Source organism: Calidris pugnax, unplaced genomic scaffold, assembly GCF_001431845.1.
Source record: "Calidris pugnax isolate Ruff unplaced genomic scaffold, ASM143184v1 scaffold133, whole genome shotgun sequence".
NCBI lineage: Eukaryota > Metazoa > Chordata > Aves > Charadriiformes > Scolopacidae > Calidris > Calidris pugnax.
This window is the reverse complement of record NW_015090977.1, coordinates 737,945-758,595: the sequence shown is the minus strand read 5'-3', so window position 1 is coordinate 758,595 and position 20,651 is coordinate 737,945. Positions and strand designations below refer to the sequence as shown.

Genomic DNA, 20,651 nt, shown 5'->3' with positions numbered 1-20,651 from the left:
CGCGGACCGGCGCGGCGGGGCGCGGAGAGGGGCGCCGACGGGGCTGGAGGAGGCGGAGGCGGCGGTGGCGGCGCAGGTGCGCTTCGTTTCCGCGTTGTCCCGAGGTGAGGGGGGCGGCTCCGCGCCGCGTCCCAGCGTGAGCCGTGGCGGAGCCGGCCGAGAGTTTTACCGGGTGCGAGAGCGGGGCCGGGCCGGAGGGCAGGTGGGTGAGCGGGGTGGGACGGGACGGGACGCCGCGCCGGGGGGAGCGGGCGGTGGGTTGGCCCGCAGCTCTCTGCCGGCGGGGCGTACGGGCGCTTCGTGCGGAGTTTGAAGCAGAGTTTCAGGTGTCGGTACGTGCTGGCTGCCTCAACACCTGCAGAGGAAGCGCTGTGTCCTGGGCCCGTGGGGAACGGCCCCTTCTCCTGGCGAGCTGGGGCAGGGAAACAGCTTTTGAAGCGGGGCCTGAGGCACCCAGACCCGGCACCCCACCGGTGTGAGAGCCTTATCTAAAATGCTGCTGAACGCAGGCCAGAAACACGGCAAGGTGAACTGCACAAGGCTGAATTTAGGTGGAATTCAGCCACCTGAAGGTCACTGAGTGTAGGTGGCAGAGGTAGGGGGGTAAACAAGTGGGAAGTTGAAAGTGATGTGCTCTATCAAAAAGACTATCAGCCCCGGTATGCTTTTGAGAGCTCCAGCAAGGTGAACTGCACAAGGCTGAATTTAGGTGGAATTCAGCCACCTGAAGGTCACTGAGTGTAGGTGGCAGAGGTAGGGGGGTAAACAAGTGGGAAGTTGAAAGTGATGTGCTCTATCAAAAAGACTATCAGCCCCGGTATGCTTTTGAGAGCTCTTGGTTTTGTGCATGTTGTATGGTTGGAGCTGCCATGTGCATCTTATGGAGGATGTATCATCATGGTTCTTTCGGGCACTCTGACACAGGGTGATGGATGCTGTCGTATATGCAAGTAATAATGACAGGCAGTGTCCATCCCCAGTGTTTTTAGTTTGTTGCAGCTTGGGTCAAGTTCCCTAGGGACTGGTCCCACGGCTTTCTTTTTGCACGTACCAACAACGTTCAGAGTGCTAAAGGGCTTGGAGTTACTGCTGGCTGTGCTTGTGTGTTGTTCAAAGGCTTACTAGAATGCCTAAAGCCAATGCTAGAGCTTCAGGATGCTGAGAAAGGGTACATCCACCAGATGCGATGGCAGGTATGTGGCTCGGAGCCATGCTGGATAGTGATTTTTTTGGCAAGGCCCGGGGTTAGGCTGTTTAGCAGAGTTTCTCCACTGGCCGTGAACCATGGTTTTCCAGGTTCACTTGAGGTTACCCATGAAATAGGCTGGCATACGGTTCTTCTGCAAGGGATTCCTTGACAAACACTGGCCGGTGCTCAGTTCTCCCCTGCTATGTCCAATTCTTTCTAAGAAACTTGATGCTTCGCTGGGAGTTGCCGATTCCACCCTGCTAACCTCCAGCCACAGAAGGCCTCCTGAGCTTTTTAGCATATCAGAATAGCGAAATGAGTCTCTCTAATTGGCCATTTAGATGCTAATTTGCTTCTCCTAGGCCTATGCCAGATCAACCTGCCCCAAAATGTGAGTCAGAAAGAGCCTGCTGTCTTCATGAATTATTCACTTTGCACAACACACCTGCCTGACTGGGGATCAGAAGGAAATGGGGCCAAAGTCTGATAATTAAAGATACACCTTGGCAGGTGGAACAGTGCTGGCTTTCCTCCCCAGCATCGTAGGGTGCTGGAAGACTGCTCTGCTTGGGGAAAAACTGGTTCTTTATAGCTTACCATATATCAAGTAGCCACGCTAATAACTGCCTCTCATTAATACAGGAGTGTTGGTACCATATGTCAGTTTTCCTGTAGAGCTGATTTTATCTTCCTGCTTGTGGGGCTGGCGGGGACCTCCAGGGCATTGTATTTTATAAGCTCTTTAATAAGCTTCATCTTAAAAGCAGTTAGGCTTCTTGCCACTGCTGCTAGGACTGGGAAGCAGCTCTGGTGCATGGAAACCTTTGTTTTACCCCCAAAAGTCATCCTCATATGCTCCTTTCCCAACTTGCCCTTATGTGGTAATGACACCTCTCACTTTTTGTTGTGCTGTGTCTGGGTTGTGTTTACTGGGTTGTGTTTACTTTGAGCTGGGGCAACCAGATCCAAATACATGGCTCTGAGGTCTTCCCTGTTTTGCTGGGGCTGGTACTGCTTAGATTGAGCTTTCATGGTTAGACAGACTGGAGAAAGTCTGTCTGATTGGGTTCTTAAGTTGTTGTCCCAAAGCTTGCCAAGGCTTTTTGGTGTTTATTTGGATATTGTGTTTTCCTTGTCTCTGTTGGCCCAAGCTTCAGCGATGCAAGTCAAGTCTGATCATATTGGATTCCTTGTGCCACTCGGCTCTCCATCTGCTGCTAAGGGTTTGTGCTGTTGTGGGGATTTGTCGCAGTAAGAAATTGCAAGAGGCCATTTCTGAGCCGTGCCCCTGTGCGCCAGCCCAGCTCTCTCCCTTCCTGAGAGCAAAAGCAGGAAGGTGGTGAGGGTCGCTTGGCTCCGCTGTGCTTGTGCTTCCTGCCTGCTTAGCCCAACAAAACATTGGTGCTTACAGCAGGCTCCTTTGCCACTGGAGGGGCTGAGAAACTGCTGGATGTAAGTGTGAAAGGGCAGTTCAAAGTGGTTTGTGTGTGAGGAAAAACTTTTATAAAGCCCTGATTCAGGCCAGCACTTGTACATACAGTTATTCCCCTTCTCCTTCTCTGAGACTTGGCTGTATCTTCAAAGTCAAGTGTGTGTCTTCTGCCACGCTTCCACAGCCCCAAGGGTTACTCTGTCACTTTAGAACAGTCGTGTGCTTTGAAATACAACTGTGGCAGCGGAATCGTTAAAACATGAGAGGAATACTTGTGTCTGGATTAAATGGCCTTTCCCTGCCTGCTCACACTTGTCTCCCTGCTGTGCGACTAGTGTCTGGGAGGAAAAGGGACTGGCCGGCAGTGGGTGGGAGGCAGAGGCTGGGTTAACCTTATCTATCTCCGCTAGTCATTTATCCTCTGTCATAGCAACAAGAGCAAACACTCACTTAGTTGCTAAGGTTTCCTGGGGATAATGGGGTCTGGTGTGCTGTGCAGAGAGTAATTACACTGCTTTTTTGAGGGAGCAGCAGCTAAAAGGAAAAACAGGCCAGCGCGGTACCTGGTGCAAGCTGGGAGTCCTGGGGGAGGTGACGCCCTCGAAGCAGGCGAGTTAATTACACCGGCACAGCTCGGCTTGGGAATTGGGAGCTCATCTCTGGCCAACTGTTTAATTTTTATTTTTTAAATGAAGTATTTAAAAAAAAAAATTGCCTAATTAATTTCCTATAAAAACAAATTAATATAGACACGAGCTGCTTAGCTGAAATAACCAGGCAAATGAAAGCTGACTGGAGAGCTCCTTATGGGCCTGTATAGGACGTTTTTGTATTTGCAGGGCTCCGAGGAATTCATGCTTCATGGGCACCTGTAATCAGCCCAGCTGCAGGAGGGCTCGTGCAGGCTGTGCTTTCGCTGCCGTGAGGAGGTGTTTTCTACTGCAGTGACTACCTCAATGTCAACAAGACCCTTCAGTTTTAACTTTGATGTAGTCAAGGTAAAGTCAAAATGTCTTTGAGGTGGAGGAGCGGGGAAGGGACTTGGTGTAGTGAGGTGATGCTAAAAGTGTACATGAGCTGAAAAAGCAAGCTGATACATTTCGGACAGAAAAATGTTAAGGGTGTTATATACAGAGCTACAGCCCGGCTCAGGGGGTACATGATCCAGGAATCTCTGGAGGCTGGGAGGGTATTCTGGAAAAGTATTGCTGTGTTGTTTCTGTTCTTATACTCTTCTTTAAGCATCTGCTTTTGAGGCTGGTCAGATAGCAGGTACTGTGTTCGCTGGACCTTTGGTATGACCTGCCATGACTGTGCTCTGTTATTAAGGTACAGATACATGATGTTCATGTTGTTATTCTGCTGAGAAAACTGACCTTCTTTCACAGAAAAGCCTGACATTCTTTGAAGAGCATCATGTCAAAGGGCTGTGGCTGTGTGCTGTCACCAGCTGGGGACAGCTCTGGGATGTGCTGACATAGCAACCTTCTGCCATCCCGGCCACCAGTTGTAGTTGGTACCGAACGTGCTGGTTATTGGAAGGAGGATCAGGAGTACACCTAGAAATGCCTCCTGTTGCTTTTCTGCTGCTGCTTCAGGAAGGTGTGCCTGCCACAGGATCCTTGACTGTGTGGCGTGGCATGGAAGGGTGTTCACCTCTACCTGTGCTTGGGGGCTATGTTGCTGCACAGCCAGCTGCAGCCCACCTTCATCCTCCAGGCCAAGTGGGAGCTGTCCAGTGGGAAAAATCCTGCTTGCTTTGCTGTCTTGCATATGTTCTGCAGGGGTGTGGGACCAAGTCAGCAGCGTGACCCTGCTGCTGCTCCCTTCTCTCAGACCCCACTGGAAGACTTCCACCTCGCAGACTGATGTCATGTTCTCAGGTGCCTTGCTCTCTGGCTGCAGAGTCCAAGTCTTATCGTAAAGACAGCAGAAGCAGTGCTACAACAGAGCTGCAGGCAGAGATGTGCTCAGTTACGCATCCTCCAAAATGCTCCGGGCCCCATGCAAAGGGTTGGCTCGCTGTGGGGCAGTGCTCCTTCCTTGCAGAGCTCACCTTAGCTTCTGTGCCAAGGGCAGCCAGGTGGACTCGGATTTAATGAGGTTTTGTTTCACATGACTTCCTCCATCATAGGAAAGGAACAAACAGGTGCAGAGTTTTTAAAGGAGGTCATAGAGTATTGATAAGAGCTCCCTTTTAACTCTTAATTCAAGTAAAAAGCAGAATCTTGGAGTGGGAAGTTTTCTTTCTGTAACACTAAGTTCTTCTTCTTTATCCTGTATGCAGTGTACTTGCAGCAGGGCCAAGAACTGTGAATTTCTCTTGCTCTCTCACTGCTAGAGACTGGCTGCTTCTGCCCTTTGTTAGCTTATTGAGAGGAGTGGAAGAGAGGGAGAGGTTGCCTCGCTAGAGACTGGCTGCTTCTGCCCTTTGTTAAGTTATTGAGAGGAGTGGAAGAGAGGGTGAGGTAGGTCCTAACTGGAGTATTTTTGAGAGAGAACACGGCAGAGGCTGACTATAAGAGAGGGGCATTTCACCACAGCCCATAGAAATGACTCCCCTGGATGGTGTGGTTTTGCTATCTTAGTGTTTCTGATTAGGCTGATTCCACTGTACTTCTTGTCCTGTACAGAGATAAGAGGGAGAATGCTTCATGCCTTCCAGATACTGGTACCATTTCTCTGGCATCATTCCTGTGGCCGTGCAAGATATTCCTTTCCCTCCACTACCACTAATGCTCCTGTTTCTGCCCCAGCTGACTGTGGCCTGCAACCCCATGTCCTTGTTTCCTTCTCCGAGGTAGTTGTGTCAAACCACACCAGGCTTTTTTTCAGAGGCAAAGGTGCAAAGCCACCTGCAATGCCAGTTTACATCAGAAGGAGCAGCAGATACCCAATGCTGCCGAAAGAAAATACTCCTGTAAATATTTTAGGGAATAATCTATCTGAAGACTGTTTTGGGATATAAAGGATGTCTAGGCTGTGTTTTGTTTTCCTTCTCCCTTTGCAGATGCTGCTCAGGGAATGGTGGAGAACAGAAAGCGTATGCTGAGTAACAAGAGGCAAAAGAGCATGACATTGCTTGTTTTTGTTCAGTCATGCTGAGAAAAGCGCACTGTGGTATGAGGCTGGAGAATGTGTTTAGGTCTCTCCTGAGAAAAATGCTTAGCTGATGTGCTCTATTCTGACTTGCCTTCAGCTCTGTTAGAGCAGATAAAGCTCTGCAGAGGAGGGGCAGATGTATTCAGTGCTGCTTTCCGCCCTGAAAGCACAGCGGCTGGCAAAGCAAACTCCTCTGCCCTGGCCATGGTATGGGGCTCATCTCCAGTTCTAGCTTTTATGCTAAACATCTTACAGCTGCCAAGTGCTGGTCACATCAGTGTGGTTGTGTGTGTTCAGCCTCTCCAGTGGACACTGAGCGCGTGGGTTGAGCTATTCTTCAGGTGTGTGTGAGTGGGAGGGAAGAATATGTGATATATCTGAAGAGTAATTTAATATATGCAGCTGTGGGGGGGGCTACATGTGTGTATCCTGTAGCAACACATCACAGGCTTGGAAAAATCTCTGGAAAATCCCAGATCAGCCATTCTGTGTGAAATTGTAGCTTCTCTCTGCTTCTAACCCTGGCCCGGGGGTGGGAGCCTTTGTATTTTTTTGCTGTTAATGCTTGATTGCTCCCCTGTGTGTGAGCTGCTGTGGGACGTGTGTGGGGACTGTGTTCTCTCCTCTCTTGAGATCGTGAAGAAGATGAAAAGAGCAGGAGGTGTTCTGGGACAAATGGAAATGCAAACCCACAGCTTGTGTAGCGCTGAGCAGAGTGGGGAAAGTAGTTGGCAAATCCAAGATGTCAGGGTTCATGGATTTCTTCTAGAGATGATTCCTCTCAAAAGTGGTCACCTTAACTAACGTAGTAGAGATTTAAAAAATTGAGTGTTATGTTGCTGCACAGCCAGCTGCAGCCCACCTTCATCCTCCAGGCCAAGTGGGAGCTGTCCAGTGGGAAAAATCCTGCTTGCTTTGCTGTCTTGCATATGTTCTGCAGGGGTGTGGGACCAAGTCAGCAGCGTGACCCTGCTGCTGCTCCCTTCTCTCAGACCCCACTGGAAGACTTCCACCTCGCAGACTGATGTCATGTTCTCAGGTGCCTTGCTCTCTGGCTGCAGAGTCCAAGTCTTATCGTAAAGACAGCAGAAGCAGTGCTACAACAGAGCTGCAGGCAGAGATGTGCTCAGTTACGCATCCTCCAAAATGCTCCGGGCCCCATGCAAAGGGTTGGCTCGCTGTGGGGCAGTGCTCCTTCCTTGCAGAGCTCACCTTAGCTTCTGTGCCAAGGGCAGCCAGGTGGACTCGGATTTAATGAGGTTTTGTTTCACATGACTTCCTCCATCATAGGAAAGGAACAAACAGGTGCAGAGTTTTTAAAGGAGGTCATAGAGTATTGATAAGAGCTCCCTTTTAACTCTTAATTCAAGTAAAAAGCAGAATCTTGGAGTGGGAAGTTTTCTTTCTGTAACACTAAGTTCTTCTTCTTTATCCTGTATGCAGTGTACTTGCAGCAGGGCCAAGAACTGTGAATTTCTCTTGCTCTCTCACTGCTAGAGACTGGCTGCTTCTGCCCTTTGTTAAGTTATTGAGAGGAGTGGAAGAGAGGGTGAGGTAGGTCCTAACTGGAGTATTTTTGAGAGAGAACACGGCAGAGGCTGACTATAAGAGAGGGGCGTTTCACCACAGCCCAGAGAAATGACTCCCTTGGATGTGGTTTTGCTATCTTAGTGTTTCTGATTAGGCTGATTCCACTGTACTTCTTGTCCTGTACAGAGATAAGAGGGAGAATGCTTCATGCCTTCCAGATACTGGTACCATTTCTCTGGCATCATTCCTGTGGCCGTGCAAGATATTCCTTTCCCTCCACTACCACTAATGCTCCTGTTTCTGCCCCAGCTGACTGTGGCCTGCAACCCCATGTCCTTGTTTCCTTCTCCGAGGTAGTTGTGTCAAACCACACCAGGCTTTTTTTCAGAGGCAAAGGTGCAAAGCCACCTGTTTCTGCCCCAGCTGACTGTGGCCTGCAGCCCCATGTCCTTGTTTCCTTCTCCAAGGCAGTTGTGTCAAACCACACCAGGCTTTTTTCAGAGGCAAAGGTGCAAAGCCATCTGCAATGCCAGTTTACATCAGAAGGAGCAGCAGATACCCAATGCTGCTGAAAGAAAATACTCCTGTAAATATTTTAGGGAATAATCTATCTGAAGACTGTTTTGGGATATAAAGGATGTCTAGGCTGTGTTTTGTTTTCCTTCTCCCTTTGCAGATGCTGCTCAGGGAATGGTGGAGAACAGAAAGCGTATGCTGAGTAACAAGAGGCAAAAGAGCATGACATTGCTTGTTTTTGTTCAGTCATGCTGAGAAAAGCGCACTGTGGTATGAGGCTGGAGAATGTGTTTAGGTCTCTCCTGAGAAAAATGCTTAGCTGATGTGCTCTATTCTGACTTGCCTTCAGCTCTGTTAGAGCAGATAAAGCTCTGCAGAGGAGGGGCAGATGTATTCAGTGCTGCTTTCCGCCCTGAAAGCACAGCGGCTGGCAAAGCAAACTCCTCTGCCCTGGCCATGGTGTGGGGCTCATCTCCAGTTCTAGCTTTTATGCTAAACATCTTACAGCTGCCAAGTGCTGGTCACATCAGTGTGGTTGTGTGTGTTCAGCCTCTCCAGTGGACACTGAGCGCGTGGGTTGAGCTATTCTTCAGGTGTGTGTGAGTGGGAGGGAAGAATATGTGATATATCTGAAGAGTAATTTAATATATGCAGCTGTGGGGGGGGCTACATGTGTGTATCCTGTAGCAACACATCACAGGCTTGGAAAAATCTCTGGAAAATCCCAGATCAGCCATTCTGTGTGAAATTGTAGCTTCTCTCTGCTTCTAACCCTGGCCCGGGGGTGGGAGCCTTTGTATTTTTTTGCTGTTAATGCTTGATTGCTCCCCTGTGTGTGAGCTGCTGTGGGACGTGTGTGGGGACTGTGTTCTCTCCTCTCTTGAGATCGTGAAGAAGATGAAAAGAGCAGGAGGTGTTCTGGGACAAATGGAAATGCAAACCCACAGCTTGTGTAGCGCTGAGCAGAGTGGGGAAAGTAGTTGGCAAATCCAAGATGTCAGGGTTCATGGATTTCTTCTAGAGATGATTCCTCTCAAAAGTGGTCACCTTAACTAACGTAGTAGAGATTTAAAAAATTGAGTGTGACACTTCTGTCTGTCCTGCGTGTCTCAACCCTCATTCTCTGCTGAACCTTTCTTCCAGCCTCCCATCTCCTTCTTGCTGTGCTTTACTATACAGTCAGACTGTGCTGCTTAGCATTATGCTGAATTATTGGAGCCTCCACCCTTCTTATACATCTGTCCCCCTGCACTGAAGGAAATCTGTGCTTTTTGTGGAGTTCCTTCTCTTCTCTCCTGCCTGTAAGCACTGAGTTTTCAGACTCTCTCCAGAAACTGGATGGTCAGAGGAGGGGCAGCAGTTCCATTGCTTGTAACCGTTCTGGCTCTCAAGGCTGGGGTGGGGTTTGGCAGGAGATAGCTGTCAGTTCCCTAACACGGGTTTGTGTTTCCATGCCGGGGGGTGGGTGCGACGTCTGTGGCACGTGTGAGCTCAGCCTGGGGAAAGAGAGATGGATTTGCACAAACTGCGTGCCTGCTTGTGTAAGAGGGCCAAGGCCACGCAGCCTGTGATGCCTCCCTGCCTGGCACAGAAGCAGAGAGCTCTGTGTGTCAGCAGCAGATAGCAAGCATAGGTGCAGCACGCTGAACCACGGGCACTGGTGGGGTAAGTGTGCTGTGGATTGAGACTGGAACATGTGTTTTCTTGGGAACTACTGCATAGTTGGCAGGTGATATACCTTGCCTGCTATTGTATCTGATTTGTGTTTGCCAACCAGCATTAAACACGTTATCTCTGCCCAGCAGGTATGCTAGTTTCAAAGCTGGCATGTGTCTGTTCTGGGAAAGGTAAGTATTAATACCGGGAAATTTATGTATTAGGGCTCATGAGATACTTGCTCTGCTGGAGAGCAAATCCATCTGGGGAAAAGCTCGATAAATCAAGACTAGTTTTGCTGCCACTGAAATTTTTTTGGCTGTGTCTGTCTCTTGGTGCTTTCCATTCATCTGAGCTGCTGGTAGGACTCAGAACTGCCTAGCTGCAAAGTCTCTTCTGGGAATGTGTTTCTCCCATGAGTGTGTGGAAGTTGGCTCTTCCTGCCTTTACTGATCAGTTCACGGTGAAATTGTCACTGAACACAAGGAATCACCAGTGTGACCATGCTGGTTACAGGAGCTGCAGTAGCAGATCTGCTGCAAGAGGTGCTGTCTTAAACATCAGAGAATGCAAACAAGCTTCTATTGTAGGCTGTAGTTATAAATATCAGGCTATTATGGAGGCAGTTTTAATGAACGAAGTGACTTGCCACTATTCATGCTGATTGTCGCGTGGGTTTTTGTTTGTTACCCCATTAAGAGGTTAAAGAAAAAGCAACTGTAGCTTCTTTGTGTCCTTTATAGTGGCTTTGTCTGTCAGGACTGCAACGTTGGGTGATGGGGCAGAGATTGTTCTTACAAACAACGCTTTTCTCTAGTTTGAAATGAAAAATCAGAACTGACAAAGACTCTCTGGCTTTTCTCAGAGTACCATAAAATCTAAACTTCCAGCCTTGTCTTCAAGGTGTTTGAAGGTATTTATTGGCTTATATTTTATGAGGATAATGGTATGTTTTTTATCACCATCTGTGGGTGAAAGTCTGTCTATTTCCATTGTGTGCAATGCCAGTGGATCACCTTTGTTTTGCTTGCCAGAAGAGTGGCCCTTTGGGATGATTAATAAGGCCGTGCCAAGCGCTGCCCTGTGCTTTCTTGAGGGTGGGGTGGCAGCTGTGCTCAACGCTGGTGTTTGCTTCTTACAGGTGGGATCTCTGCTGCTCCTCCCTAGCGTGGTGCCATGGCTGACACGATTTTTGGCAGTGGGACAGGCCAATGGGTGTGCCCCAACGACCGGCAGCTGGCACTGCGCGCCAAGTGAGTCCTCACCACCCCCTTCTTCCCCTTCCAGCCTCAGCTCTAGCCTGAATGGCTTCCTGTTGGAGGGAAGGGCTTGGAGGCAAGCTTATATCTCTGCAGCACCCTAAATACAATTGATAGTATCCCCCAGCTGCCAGCACTCTTGTTTTAAGAACTTGTCATTTGATCTCATTTCCCCCTGAAGTTAAATTACTGCATAACATAAAGACAAAATGGATGGAGATGAGTCAAGCACTAGAATTGCATTTGTTTCTTGGATGCTTTCCTTCTCTGGTGGACGGTACCCTGCCACATCCATCTCTGCTCTTCTCTGAACCTCTGGGGTCAACCTGCTGCAAAACGTTAGAAAATAGGAGGTCACCCTGTGTCTGATGGGACTGCCTGAGTGTGAAAAGTGCACACCACTGCCACTTCTCCAACCTTCACCTGAAGGCATCATTAAGACAGCTGTGTCTGATAGTGCCCTGCATTTTCCTAGCAGCTGTGACTTTATCCAATGACCTCTAAACCCCTACTGAATGGTAATTAATTGAGCTGTGAAAGCTTCTGCCTGTCCCCAGGTGGGCTAAGGAGAAATATCATCTGTGTATGTGAGTCATGGAGGCAAGTGGTTGGCTAAAGTTCTCGTGCAAGCCTGGGTTAGTCCAAGGGAGGAAGTTGCCGAATTTTCATTTTCAAGTGTGCCTGGTGATTTATGTGTTTGAGCTGGGGACCTTAGAAACATGTCATCTGGAGGGAGGAGGGTGAGGTAATCCCTTTGTTTGGGAGTCTGCTGTTGGCATTTGTGGTCCCTGGCATCTGCACCCATTTCTGCAAGGGTACCCCCAGGTTAACCAGGCCTCAGTGCACTTGTTATCTCTATGGGCAGAGCCAAACAGGGATGAGGACATGGAGTGGTAAAATAGAAATTTGAGCAGAAAGGAAATAAGAGGGCAGGGAGAGACAACGCAGCACTTGGTGCTGCTGGAGGAGTGACCTGGTGATCTGGTTAGAGAGAAGAGACTCCTGCTTTGGGTGTTAGCCAGGTAACGGACTTCTCTGATGGAAGGCTGACGCAGGCTTTGTGTGCCTGACAGGGCAGAGGTTTTGTGTTTTCCTTTCACAGCTTAATTCTGCCCTCCACCCCCTCCCACAGGCTCCAGACGGGCTGGTCGGTGCACACGTTCCAGACTGAGAAGCAGAGGAAGATGCAGGCTCTGAGCCCACAGGAACTTGAGGTCATTCTGGAAGTCATCCGCAAGGCGGAGAAATTGGACATCATCGAGCAGCAGCGCATCGGGTACAGTCACATTCATTTGTCCCCTTCCCTCAGAGGGAAAGGTCAGCGCAGACAGAGGAGTGGCTCTCCCAGCTGCCTGAGCTCAGCCTCCCATCAGTCAGAGCATCTCTTAGGTCAGTTATTTTCCCCTCCCATGTTGCTTGTATGGAGGTGATGAATATCGGGAAGGATGTAATGTTTTCCTTCTCTCCATGTCTCAAGCCTTTCTCGTGGCTTGGGGCTTGCTCTGGTTGCAGCCAGGGACACAGTCCCTGGGAAATGCAGCCTGTGCTAAGGCAGCTGCCCCAGTGGCTCTGGAAGAGGCTGGGGATGATGCCGAGTTGTGCAGCTGCACCCACTGCTTGTGGGCAGCAGGCTCAGAAACTGCTGCTGGCAGCCCAGTTAGGTTTTCCCTTGTCTGCAGCAGCCCCCTGGGATTTTGCCTGGAGCAGTGAATGAGTTTATGTTCTAGTTGGCTGAGCCCTCTGGAAGGGGTTTGCTGGCTTGAATTATTTAATTTACAGGCACCCTTTTGCTGCTTCAGATTTCCATTTGCTTTCAGTCCTGCTGGAGGTCTGGCCTCAGCTGTCTGTGGTCGTCCTACACTGAATGCCTTTAAAGCTGGGGAGTTCAGCAGTCCTGCAGCATTTCCCAGCAGTGTCTTGTGTTTGTGAGACAGGAAACCCCCGAGACTCCCAGCCCATGTCCAGCAATGCCAGCCTCTTGCCCCTGTGCTTCACTCTGTCCCTGTGCAGTGCATGTTAGTGAGTGCTAACGAGAACTAACAGGGATGTTTGTGTGATATATAGGAGACCTCAGCAGCTCCAGAAGCAGCCAGCAGCTCTGAGCGGCCTGTCATTCCTGTGTGGTTGTTGCAGAAAGCAAGAGCTCTGCTGTTCCCATACTGAAACGGTCTCTGAAATGCCTTTGTTAACTCCTGGGAGTTCTCTTGTGCTGAAGTCAAGGATCATAAATCTAGTAATGATGGCTCAGCCTGGCTGTGCTGTGTGACCTCATCACCATAGACAGTACCTCTTTGAAATAGACCTTACCTTCCTCTCAGTGCGGGACTTGGTTGATGGGACATTAGTGCTAATGAGAATGGGGTTGTGTGGACAGCAGGATTGTGTTTCCTCCCTGAGCTGCACGCAGGCGCATGGCTGCGGCTGGTCACTGCTTCTGATAAATGGCCTGGCTGTTATCGTCCCCATCTACAAATGGATGCCTGAGAATTGCCAAGCAGTGATCTCATGACAGCAGCCTTGCTCTGCATGCTCTCCACATCCTGCATCTTAATTGCCTATCCCGCCTTCCTTCCCTTTCGTAGTCCTGCTGCTATGGACATCGTGCATACATATATGCTTCCTGTCTTCCAAGCAGGCTATCAAATGAAGCAGGGAGCAGTTACTGGCATTCCTGTACTGCAGACGGGCTCATTCTGGTCTGATGGCTTCAGTCTGGCCTTCCTGCTTCTAATGTGGGCAAGTCATGTGCTGCTTTCAGGGAGTATATGTAAAAATGGAGCAGGGCTTGCCAGGTTTTACTCCTCTGTCCTTTCCTTGGGCGATCTGACTTGCCCTGATCTGAGCACTAAAGCCCCTTCTGGCTCTACAGTCAGGAGATCATTGTGCTGAGGCTGTGTGGCCCCAGTGACACTGAGCTCCTGGAGGGTGCAGTATCAGTCCCTTCTTGTGAGGTATCTGCCGTGTGCCCACTAGCTGAGTCAGGCCTCTCGGTGATATTTACAGTCTTGATTATTCTGGGCTTGGTGAGCCTTGGTAGATGGACTTCCAGGGGTTTATATTCCCTGAAGACCAAGAGCCAGCTGATAGGAAGCATTGAGTGCAGAGACTGAAGTGAAAGTATGTATGGTCCCAGCACGTCTGCAGGTTTTCCGCATGCCTCAGTACCATGGTCTTTGATTTCCAGGGTGAGTGCTGTGACCTCTGCTCTGCCTCTTCCCCTGCAGGCGCCTGGTGGAGCGGCTGGAGAACATGAGAAAGAACACGATGGGGAACGGCCTCTCACAGTGTCTGCTCTGCGGTGAACTGCTCGGGCTGCTGGGTAGCACATCGGTCTTTTGTCAAGATTGCAAAAAGGTGGGTTTGTTCACACAGGTTTCTGCCTGTTCCTGGTAGCAGATCTGTATAGGAAAGGCCACCCGTCCTCTTGGAAGCTAGATAGCTCTGCTGAGTTAACTTACCTTACCCTTGACTTGTCGAGGTCGGTGCTGTCAGACCATCAGGTTTTCTCTTGCACCCTGGTTATTTTGTTTCTCAGGATCCTAAAGTGCCTAAACTGCGCTTAGTGCTGCGATGGGGTGCATCGGCCCCCTCTGCATCTCCCACTCTGGGTTTGCAGAGTGGGAGAAGGGGCAGAAACATATGGCCATCAGAGGCAATACATAAAAGATTTTGTGTGCTTCATTGTTATTTACTGCAAGGTGTGCCCTTAGACCTTCCAGTAACGCCTCTCTTCAGAGGACTCAAGTCCATCTTCAAGTTCCAAACTAGTGTAAGGTTTCCAACCCTGATACATAAATCAGCCTGTGCATCAGTGAGTGCCTGTGTTTATGTTGTTGGCAGGACTGCACGGGTGCTGCTGAAAAGGCAGCATCAGTTTTCAGGGAGACTGCTGCCTGGGGGACGACTGTCTAGACTCTGCAGCCAAGGGGTTAATGTGTATTGCTGTGGAGATGATGATCTCCAAGGCAACCACCTTATCCTCCCTCTGCTGGGAGGCTGTTTTTCCTGCACTTGAAGCCCATCTTTCCCTGGGGAGATACCTCTGTTAAGTGACATTGCCTCAGTGTGTTGCCTGGGGAAAGGTGAAGATACCTGCTGGGTGTAGGAATGTTTCTGATTTCCTTATGGTAGGGTGGAAGGGAGCAACCTGTGCTGACTCTGTCCCTGGTGGGTACCAGAGCCAAGGACACACTTGCCGATGTCACCCACCCTGTCTCTGAGGACCCCACAGGACAGCGCTGAGTAAAACCTGCTCCTGTATCATGGAGTGGTGTATTTTGGGATCTCTGTGTTTAAGCCAACCATGCAGGCCATGATGGAGAACCTTTCGTGCTGGCACTGCTAGATTTTGTGAGATGCAGTTCTCATGCAGAGCAGGCCACCAGGCTTGGCCTGCACTGGTCCACAGCTGGCTGCAGCACTGCTGGGCATAGAGCTCTTGTAAGAGAGAGAAAGGAGGTGGGTGCCTCTTGTTGTCAGAACTGAGGTCCCAGCATCTTTCCATATGTGCTCACTGGGCAAGGAGCTGCTGTGAGCTGTGCTGCCCTTGCTGTCGAGTGAGTTTTTTCACTGCATCCAATTTGCAGAAGTAGCTTGACTGAGGCAAGGGTTATGCAGAAGATTGCGTGTAAGGCAGTGACTGGGAAATTAAACAGAAATCTTTGAACGCCTGGGTCCTAAGTCAGGGAGAAAGTAGCTTTTTAGGAGGGAGTGGGGAAGGAAGCAGCAGTAGGGTACTAAAAAGTGAAAGGTTTGGTTTGAATGGGAGCTACAGGGCAGCTCTCTTGGAGAGGAGCATGGGCTCTGTGCACATGCATCCGTGGAGAATAAAAGCAGACAGGAGACAGCTAGCTGTTTCCTGCATTTCCAGCATGTGGAATAACAGGATGTGCTGTATTCTTGCCTTCTTCCTTTGGTGATTCTGCTCTCACCTTGTCCAAAGCCAGCTAGGTCACATTGCCATGGTGCTTTCTAACCTCCTTCCTGTGAGCCCTTTACTCTAATGAGGAAGCAAAAGCTGATTCAGACACTTCCACACCCTGTTCATTTGCAGTTGCAGGTAGTAACCCCCCAGCTGGTGAGGCTCCAGGAGGGCTGTGATCAGAAAACCCCAGAGAAGGGCTGTTTGGGTTTTTTTATGACTATTCTCTTTTTGTCTGGAATCTGTTGGACAGTTCAGGAGCATTCATATCCAGGTTGATTTTAGGTGAGATCCTACGTTTCCAGTGTGTGTTTTGCAGCTGCTTTCAGCTTGGCTACGCTTTTCCGCTGTGTGCAAGCTGAAGGAGATGCTGAGTGGATGGCCTGGGCTTCTCCCCTTACTGCTTTTTAATGTTGTGAACTCAGGGAGCAGTCAACCCTTCTGCAGAGCAGAGTGGACTGTTACTTTAAGCTCATTCCCACTAGTTCAGGGATATCCATCACTCGTGCAGTGCTGTATGCAATAAGCAATGACTTGTCAGGGAATTATGGATTTTTAAAGTTCATATTTTTCTTGCTAGCGTTTCTCTGTTACCATCTCATTGCAGCCCGTTTAATTCAAGGAATTGTTATAACGATGCAAATGTAGCAAAGAACTTCAGCAAGACCCTTCTGCTGAATAGAGGTTCTATATTTCTTGTAGCCTGATGGATTTTCTAAGTGCCACTTTCTGCTTTATGAAAAATGTTTTTAATATTAGTTTTTATTATCTTAGATATAAATGCATTATGGCAAGACAAAGATGTATGCAAATCCAGATGTGTTAACAGTAGCAGTAGCTAGACAAAGCATAATGTGTCATTTGCCATACAGAGGGTATCAGTATTGTGTATAACAGGTGAAGTATAAGCAGGAGAAGAAAGTGCTTTATCTTGTATTTAATGGGGAATGGGACTGTGCTCAATGTCCTTGATTTTTATGTCTTCTTCTGAGGGGTTGTGAGTGATGCTCAATTTTTCAGCTAGTCTGCAGAGAAGGGGAGGAGGAAAGCCCTGTTTTGTAGTGGAACTTTCAGAATTTATGGCTATGAATAAAATTGCTTGGAAACTTCCACTAGAGGGAGCGTTTGAATGTGCTATATGTGTGGGGATTGGGATCTCGGAGGGTATTTGAGACTGAGTTGCTCCCTCAGATTTTGGTTTGAGGGAGGGAAGATTTGGTGTGGTTCAGGTGGCCTCTGCTAATTGCATCTGCAGTCCTGCTAGGCTTGGGTAGCACCATGTTGGGTGTTGATGCACCACACCCAATGGATTGTTTCTTATTTCTCTGGGAGGATGAGGGCAAGGACAGGAACAGAGTGATGGAGAAGAGCACCAACCTCTGTGGAGCTGCTGGTGAGACCTCCTGCTTTCTGTACAGCATGAGTCAGGGACAGACCTGCCTCGGGACTACACTGCCCAAAATAGTTGGGTGCATTTATTTGTACAATGAAGCCATTGCCCCCAGGTACCATCGTTCTGCCGCTGTCCTCCAGGTGTGTGCACTGAGGGCTAAGTGAGCCACTGAGCCTTTTGTCCCTGGACACAGGCATCCTGGCTCAGAAGAGGAGCAGCCTGGGTAGGGGGATATGTAGAACTTTAGTTGGGGAGATGAAATTCACATGTCTCTCTAAGCAAGGTGTTTTGCTCTCTAGGGCCCTCTTGTGAGTGGCTTTTGCTCTGTGAGGATCAAAGAATTCATCCAATTTCTCATTCAAGCTGTAAGCCAAGCCTGATACACATCAGCTTCATTATATAATATTAGGTGATTCAGGTTGTAAATGGCCAGCGGAGACATGAAAGTTCCCTTGTGCAGCAACAGAGGCCGTGCGGCGCTATCAAGCATTCTGCTCAGGAAACGTGCATGTAGGCACGGTCGTGCCCGCTTCCTAAGCAGCCACAAATCAATAGCTGCCGAGTGCGTGCTGAAATGGAGGGGAAGCCACTGGGTTTAAGACTACGTATGTGAGGGAAGGGAGGAGAGGATTTCCAGTCTTGCACAAATTCGCGTTCATTTTATACTTGGTTATAGCTGCTTTCCATGCCACAGTGATTAGGTTTTAGGATTTAGAGGAATAAAAAAAATACTCTGAAAACATGTCTGTCGGTCACAGGGTTTGATTTGCCTTGTCCAGTTCTCGCCCTGGAGTCAAGAACTGTGCTGTAGATTTGCCTTTGTCTCACGTCCACATAGACCTGAAGCAGCTTCCTGTGATCAGTGGTTCTCCAGGGTAAATAAGAAAATTGTGCCATGTTTAGATTTTTAAGCAAAACAGAACTGTTGGGTAGATGTTTCTCAACCTTCTTTCTCCCAAGGGCTCTATGGCTTTGGAGAGTTGCTAATGCCATCTTTTTTTTTTTTTTTCTTTTTTTCCTCTTCTTGCTTCAGAAAGTTTGCACCAAGTGTGGAATAGAAACCTTTGGAGCCCAGAAACGTCCTCTTTGGTTGTGCAAGATCTGCAGTGAACAGAGAGAGGTAAAATACAACTGTGGAGAGATGGGGCTCAGCAGCGTGCATCTACCTGCCCCAAGTCTGTGCTGAGTGTATGTGGGCTCTTCCCTGTGCCTGGGCACTGGGAAGGGAGCTTGGGATGGGGTTTGGGAGGCTTGGCTGGAGGCTAGGCAGGCTCAGCGAATACACACAGTGGTGACAACTTTGGTTTATAAGAGGTTGAAGGGAAAAAAAAACCCACCAGCACCTGCAGCCTGTATGGCTTTGTGGAATTTTTCTAGCTACAGTCACAAAGAGACTGTTATGTTTTGCTGCTACACTCTCTCTCCTAGTTTTGTGGCAAATAAATTTGGCTAACGCTGGTTCTTTAATACAGCTGGAGAGATCTAGAGCATAGCTGCAGTATTTGTCCCTCTAAAAATAACTAGGATTGCAGCTTTTAAGTCTGTTTTCCTCCCTGCCTGCAAAATCCCATAACTTGCCAGTGTGTGAGACTTCTAACGTAGGTCTCTAAATTTTTATATCCTTCATCCTTGACTTTACACTGCAAAAAAGTAATGGCCTGCCTCAATCCTCATCTGCCAGCCAGCATCCAGCAACATCAGGGCTTGCTGCTTTATGGTGAAGTCAGTGAATTTGTTCTGTGATTACAGAAGGATTTTCACTTGTTCCCATCAATTTATTTTGGCCTTTTGCTTGTGGTCCTTGAACATCAACCCAGCGCAGCTATTTCTGACCACTGCAACCAACTGTGAAACCTGGGTGCTCTGCTAAATCAATTTTTGGAGTGTAGTGAGAGCATTTGTGCAGGTGCACAAGATGCTGAAATTTTAGATGCTAAGTGGAAACTTAGCATTGCTTAGGTTTTACAAAGGAGGAGACGGTTTGTGTGGGAGCACTTACAAAGCTGATGTTCAGGTAAGATGGTACATGGACACTGCTGGCCTTTCACTTTGAGCAGTGGTGTGGGTAGGGCAGCAGAGAGCATTCTAGCTCCTTGAATATTGCTAATAATTTGATACACTGAACCATCCGGATGTTTTGAATTCCAAATGGAGGTCCCAAAAGAGAGAGTGAGGCAGGTCAAGATATTTTCTGTGTACTGCAGGGAGATGGGTGTGGGACTAAAACTGACTTTATTTCTTTTATTCTGTTCTTTCTGGATTTTTTTACTCATCCCACACAGTATAATTTGGCTTTTTTTCCAGTTTCTTATAAAAATAATGAAAAGGCATGATCACTGAACAGAGAAGAATATTAACCTGTCCAGTAAGTGTTATGTGTGGCCAGTGTGAGAGGGTTCGGTGACCTTCAGAGCTCACTCTCTTCATGAAACCTGAGATACGGCCAAAGTGCTTCCCTAATGAAAATGGATGGAACTTTCCCTCTTAGACTAACAAAAAAATAACCTCATGTTACCTCCCAGCCCTAAGCTTCATCTTTATTTTTTTGATTCTCTTTAAGATTGGTTCAGCTCTGTCTCCTTTCTTGTTTTAAGTGCTGCCGGTGCCCTGACCAGGAGAAGGTTGGAATGGTTACAGTGTGGACATGCAGTCAGGCATCAAGTCATACATCCCCTCTGTCTTTTCACATGCTCTGCTTTTATTCTAGGGGAAGGCAGGGAAGCATTGAGAATTAGCAGAAGCCTTGAGGCATGTCAGCCAGGGCAAGGAAGTTAAGGCAATATCAGAATAAATGTCTAGAAAGTGGCTTTGATCAGGTCCTCCCTAAGAGTCCGTGTGAGGAAGAGATGAGGCTTTTAGGCCTCAGGCTGATGGCTGGTACTAGTGCAGTTCCTGAAGCTGGTTCAGGTGTCACGATGTTAGAGAGCATGCACTAAATTACCAGGTGTCTTTTAAGGGCTTGTGTGCACAACCAGTTCCTTGTAGCCATCTGTTTCTGTGATCTAGATCTGTCTTGTATTGCCATCTGCTCTGGACCAAACCCATTTGGCCATGCTCTTTGCTGAAGATTTGCTATCAATGAGTGCAGGTGGATATCTGCTCTTTGGGGTCAAATATTCTCATTTCTGTCTCGCCTGCACAGTGAGTAGGTATCAGCTCCATTTTATTTCCTGGGATCCAGGTGGGGAGCGTCAGGAACCCACCAAAGCACTTTGGGTTGTGTGATGCAGTAACAAGCCAATACCACCCCTCTCTCCCCTTCTCAATGCAGAGCATGACTGAGCAAGGTGGTTCTTCAGCTCATGCCAACAAAGCGTGTGGTTAAAGTAGGCTTGTCCCCAGGCCACAGAGCTCTGGCAACAGCTCCCAATTTGTCGAGCCACGCTCAGGCCCCTAAATTTGGCCAGCTCTAGTGGGTGAGCATTTGATGTTGGTCTGGAGTGCCTTTCTCAGCAGGTGTGATGAGATGTGGTGTTTCCAAGCCAAGTGATTCCCTCCACATCAGTGCTTTGATCGCCGTCTGTAATTTTCTGAACCACCGCTCAAGCTATTTGGGCATGATATTTATGAAGCTCTCAACTCTGTTAGCGAGAGACTGTCAGGCACTGAAGTGAGAAAGGGAGGTCATTCGGAAACCTGGATGGACTAAATGA

General features: G+C 48.6%; 1 protein-coding gene across 1 annotated transcript in view; it reads left to right on the top strand.

The window, feature by feature from the left end:
- Positions 1–101: 101 nt before the first annotated feature.
- RPH3AL (rabphilin 3A-like (without C2 domains)) overlaps positions 102–20,651 on the top strand; it is a 43,374-nt gene continuing 22,824 nt past the window's right edge. The window contains exons 1-6 of the mRNA XM_014953170.1: positions 102–172; positions 3,461–3,619; positions 10,567–10,678; positions 11,817–11,960; positions 13,909–14,038; positions 18,032–18,118. Of these exons, the coding sequence (XP_014808656.1) occupies positions 10,602–10,678; positions 11,817–11,960; positions 13,909–14,038; positions 18,032–18,118 (438 nt within the window). The 5' untranslated portion in view covers positions 102–172; positions 3,461–3,619; positions 10,567–10,601. The remainder of the gene's footprint in view (positions 173–3,460; positions 3,620–10,566; positions 10,679–11,816; positions 11,961–13,908; positions 14,039–18,031; positions 18,119–20,651) is intronic.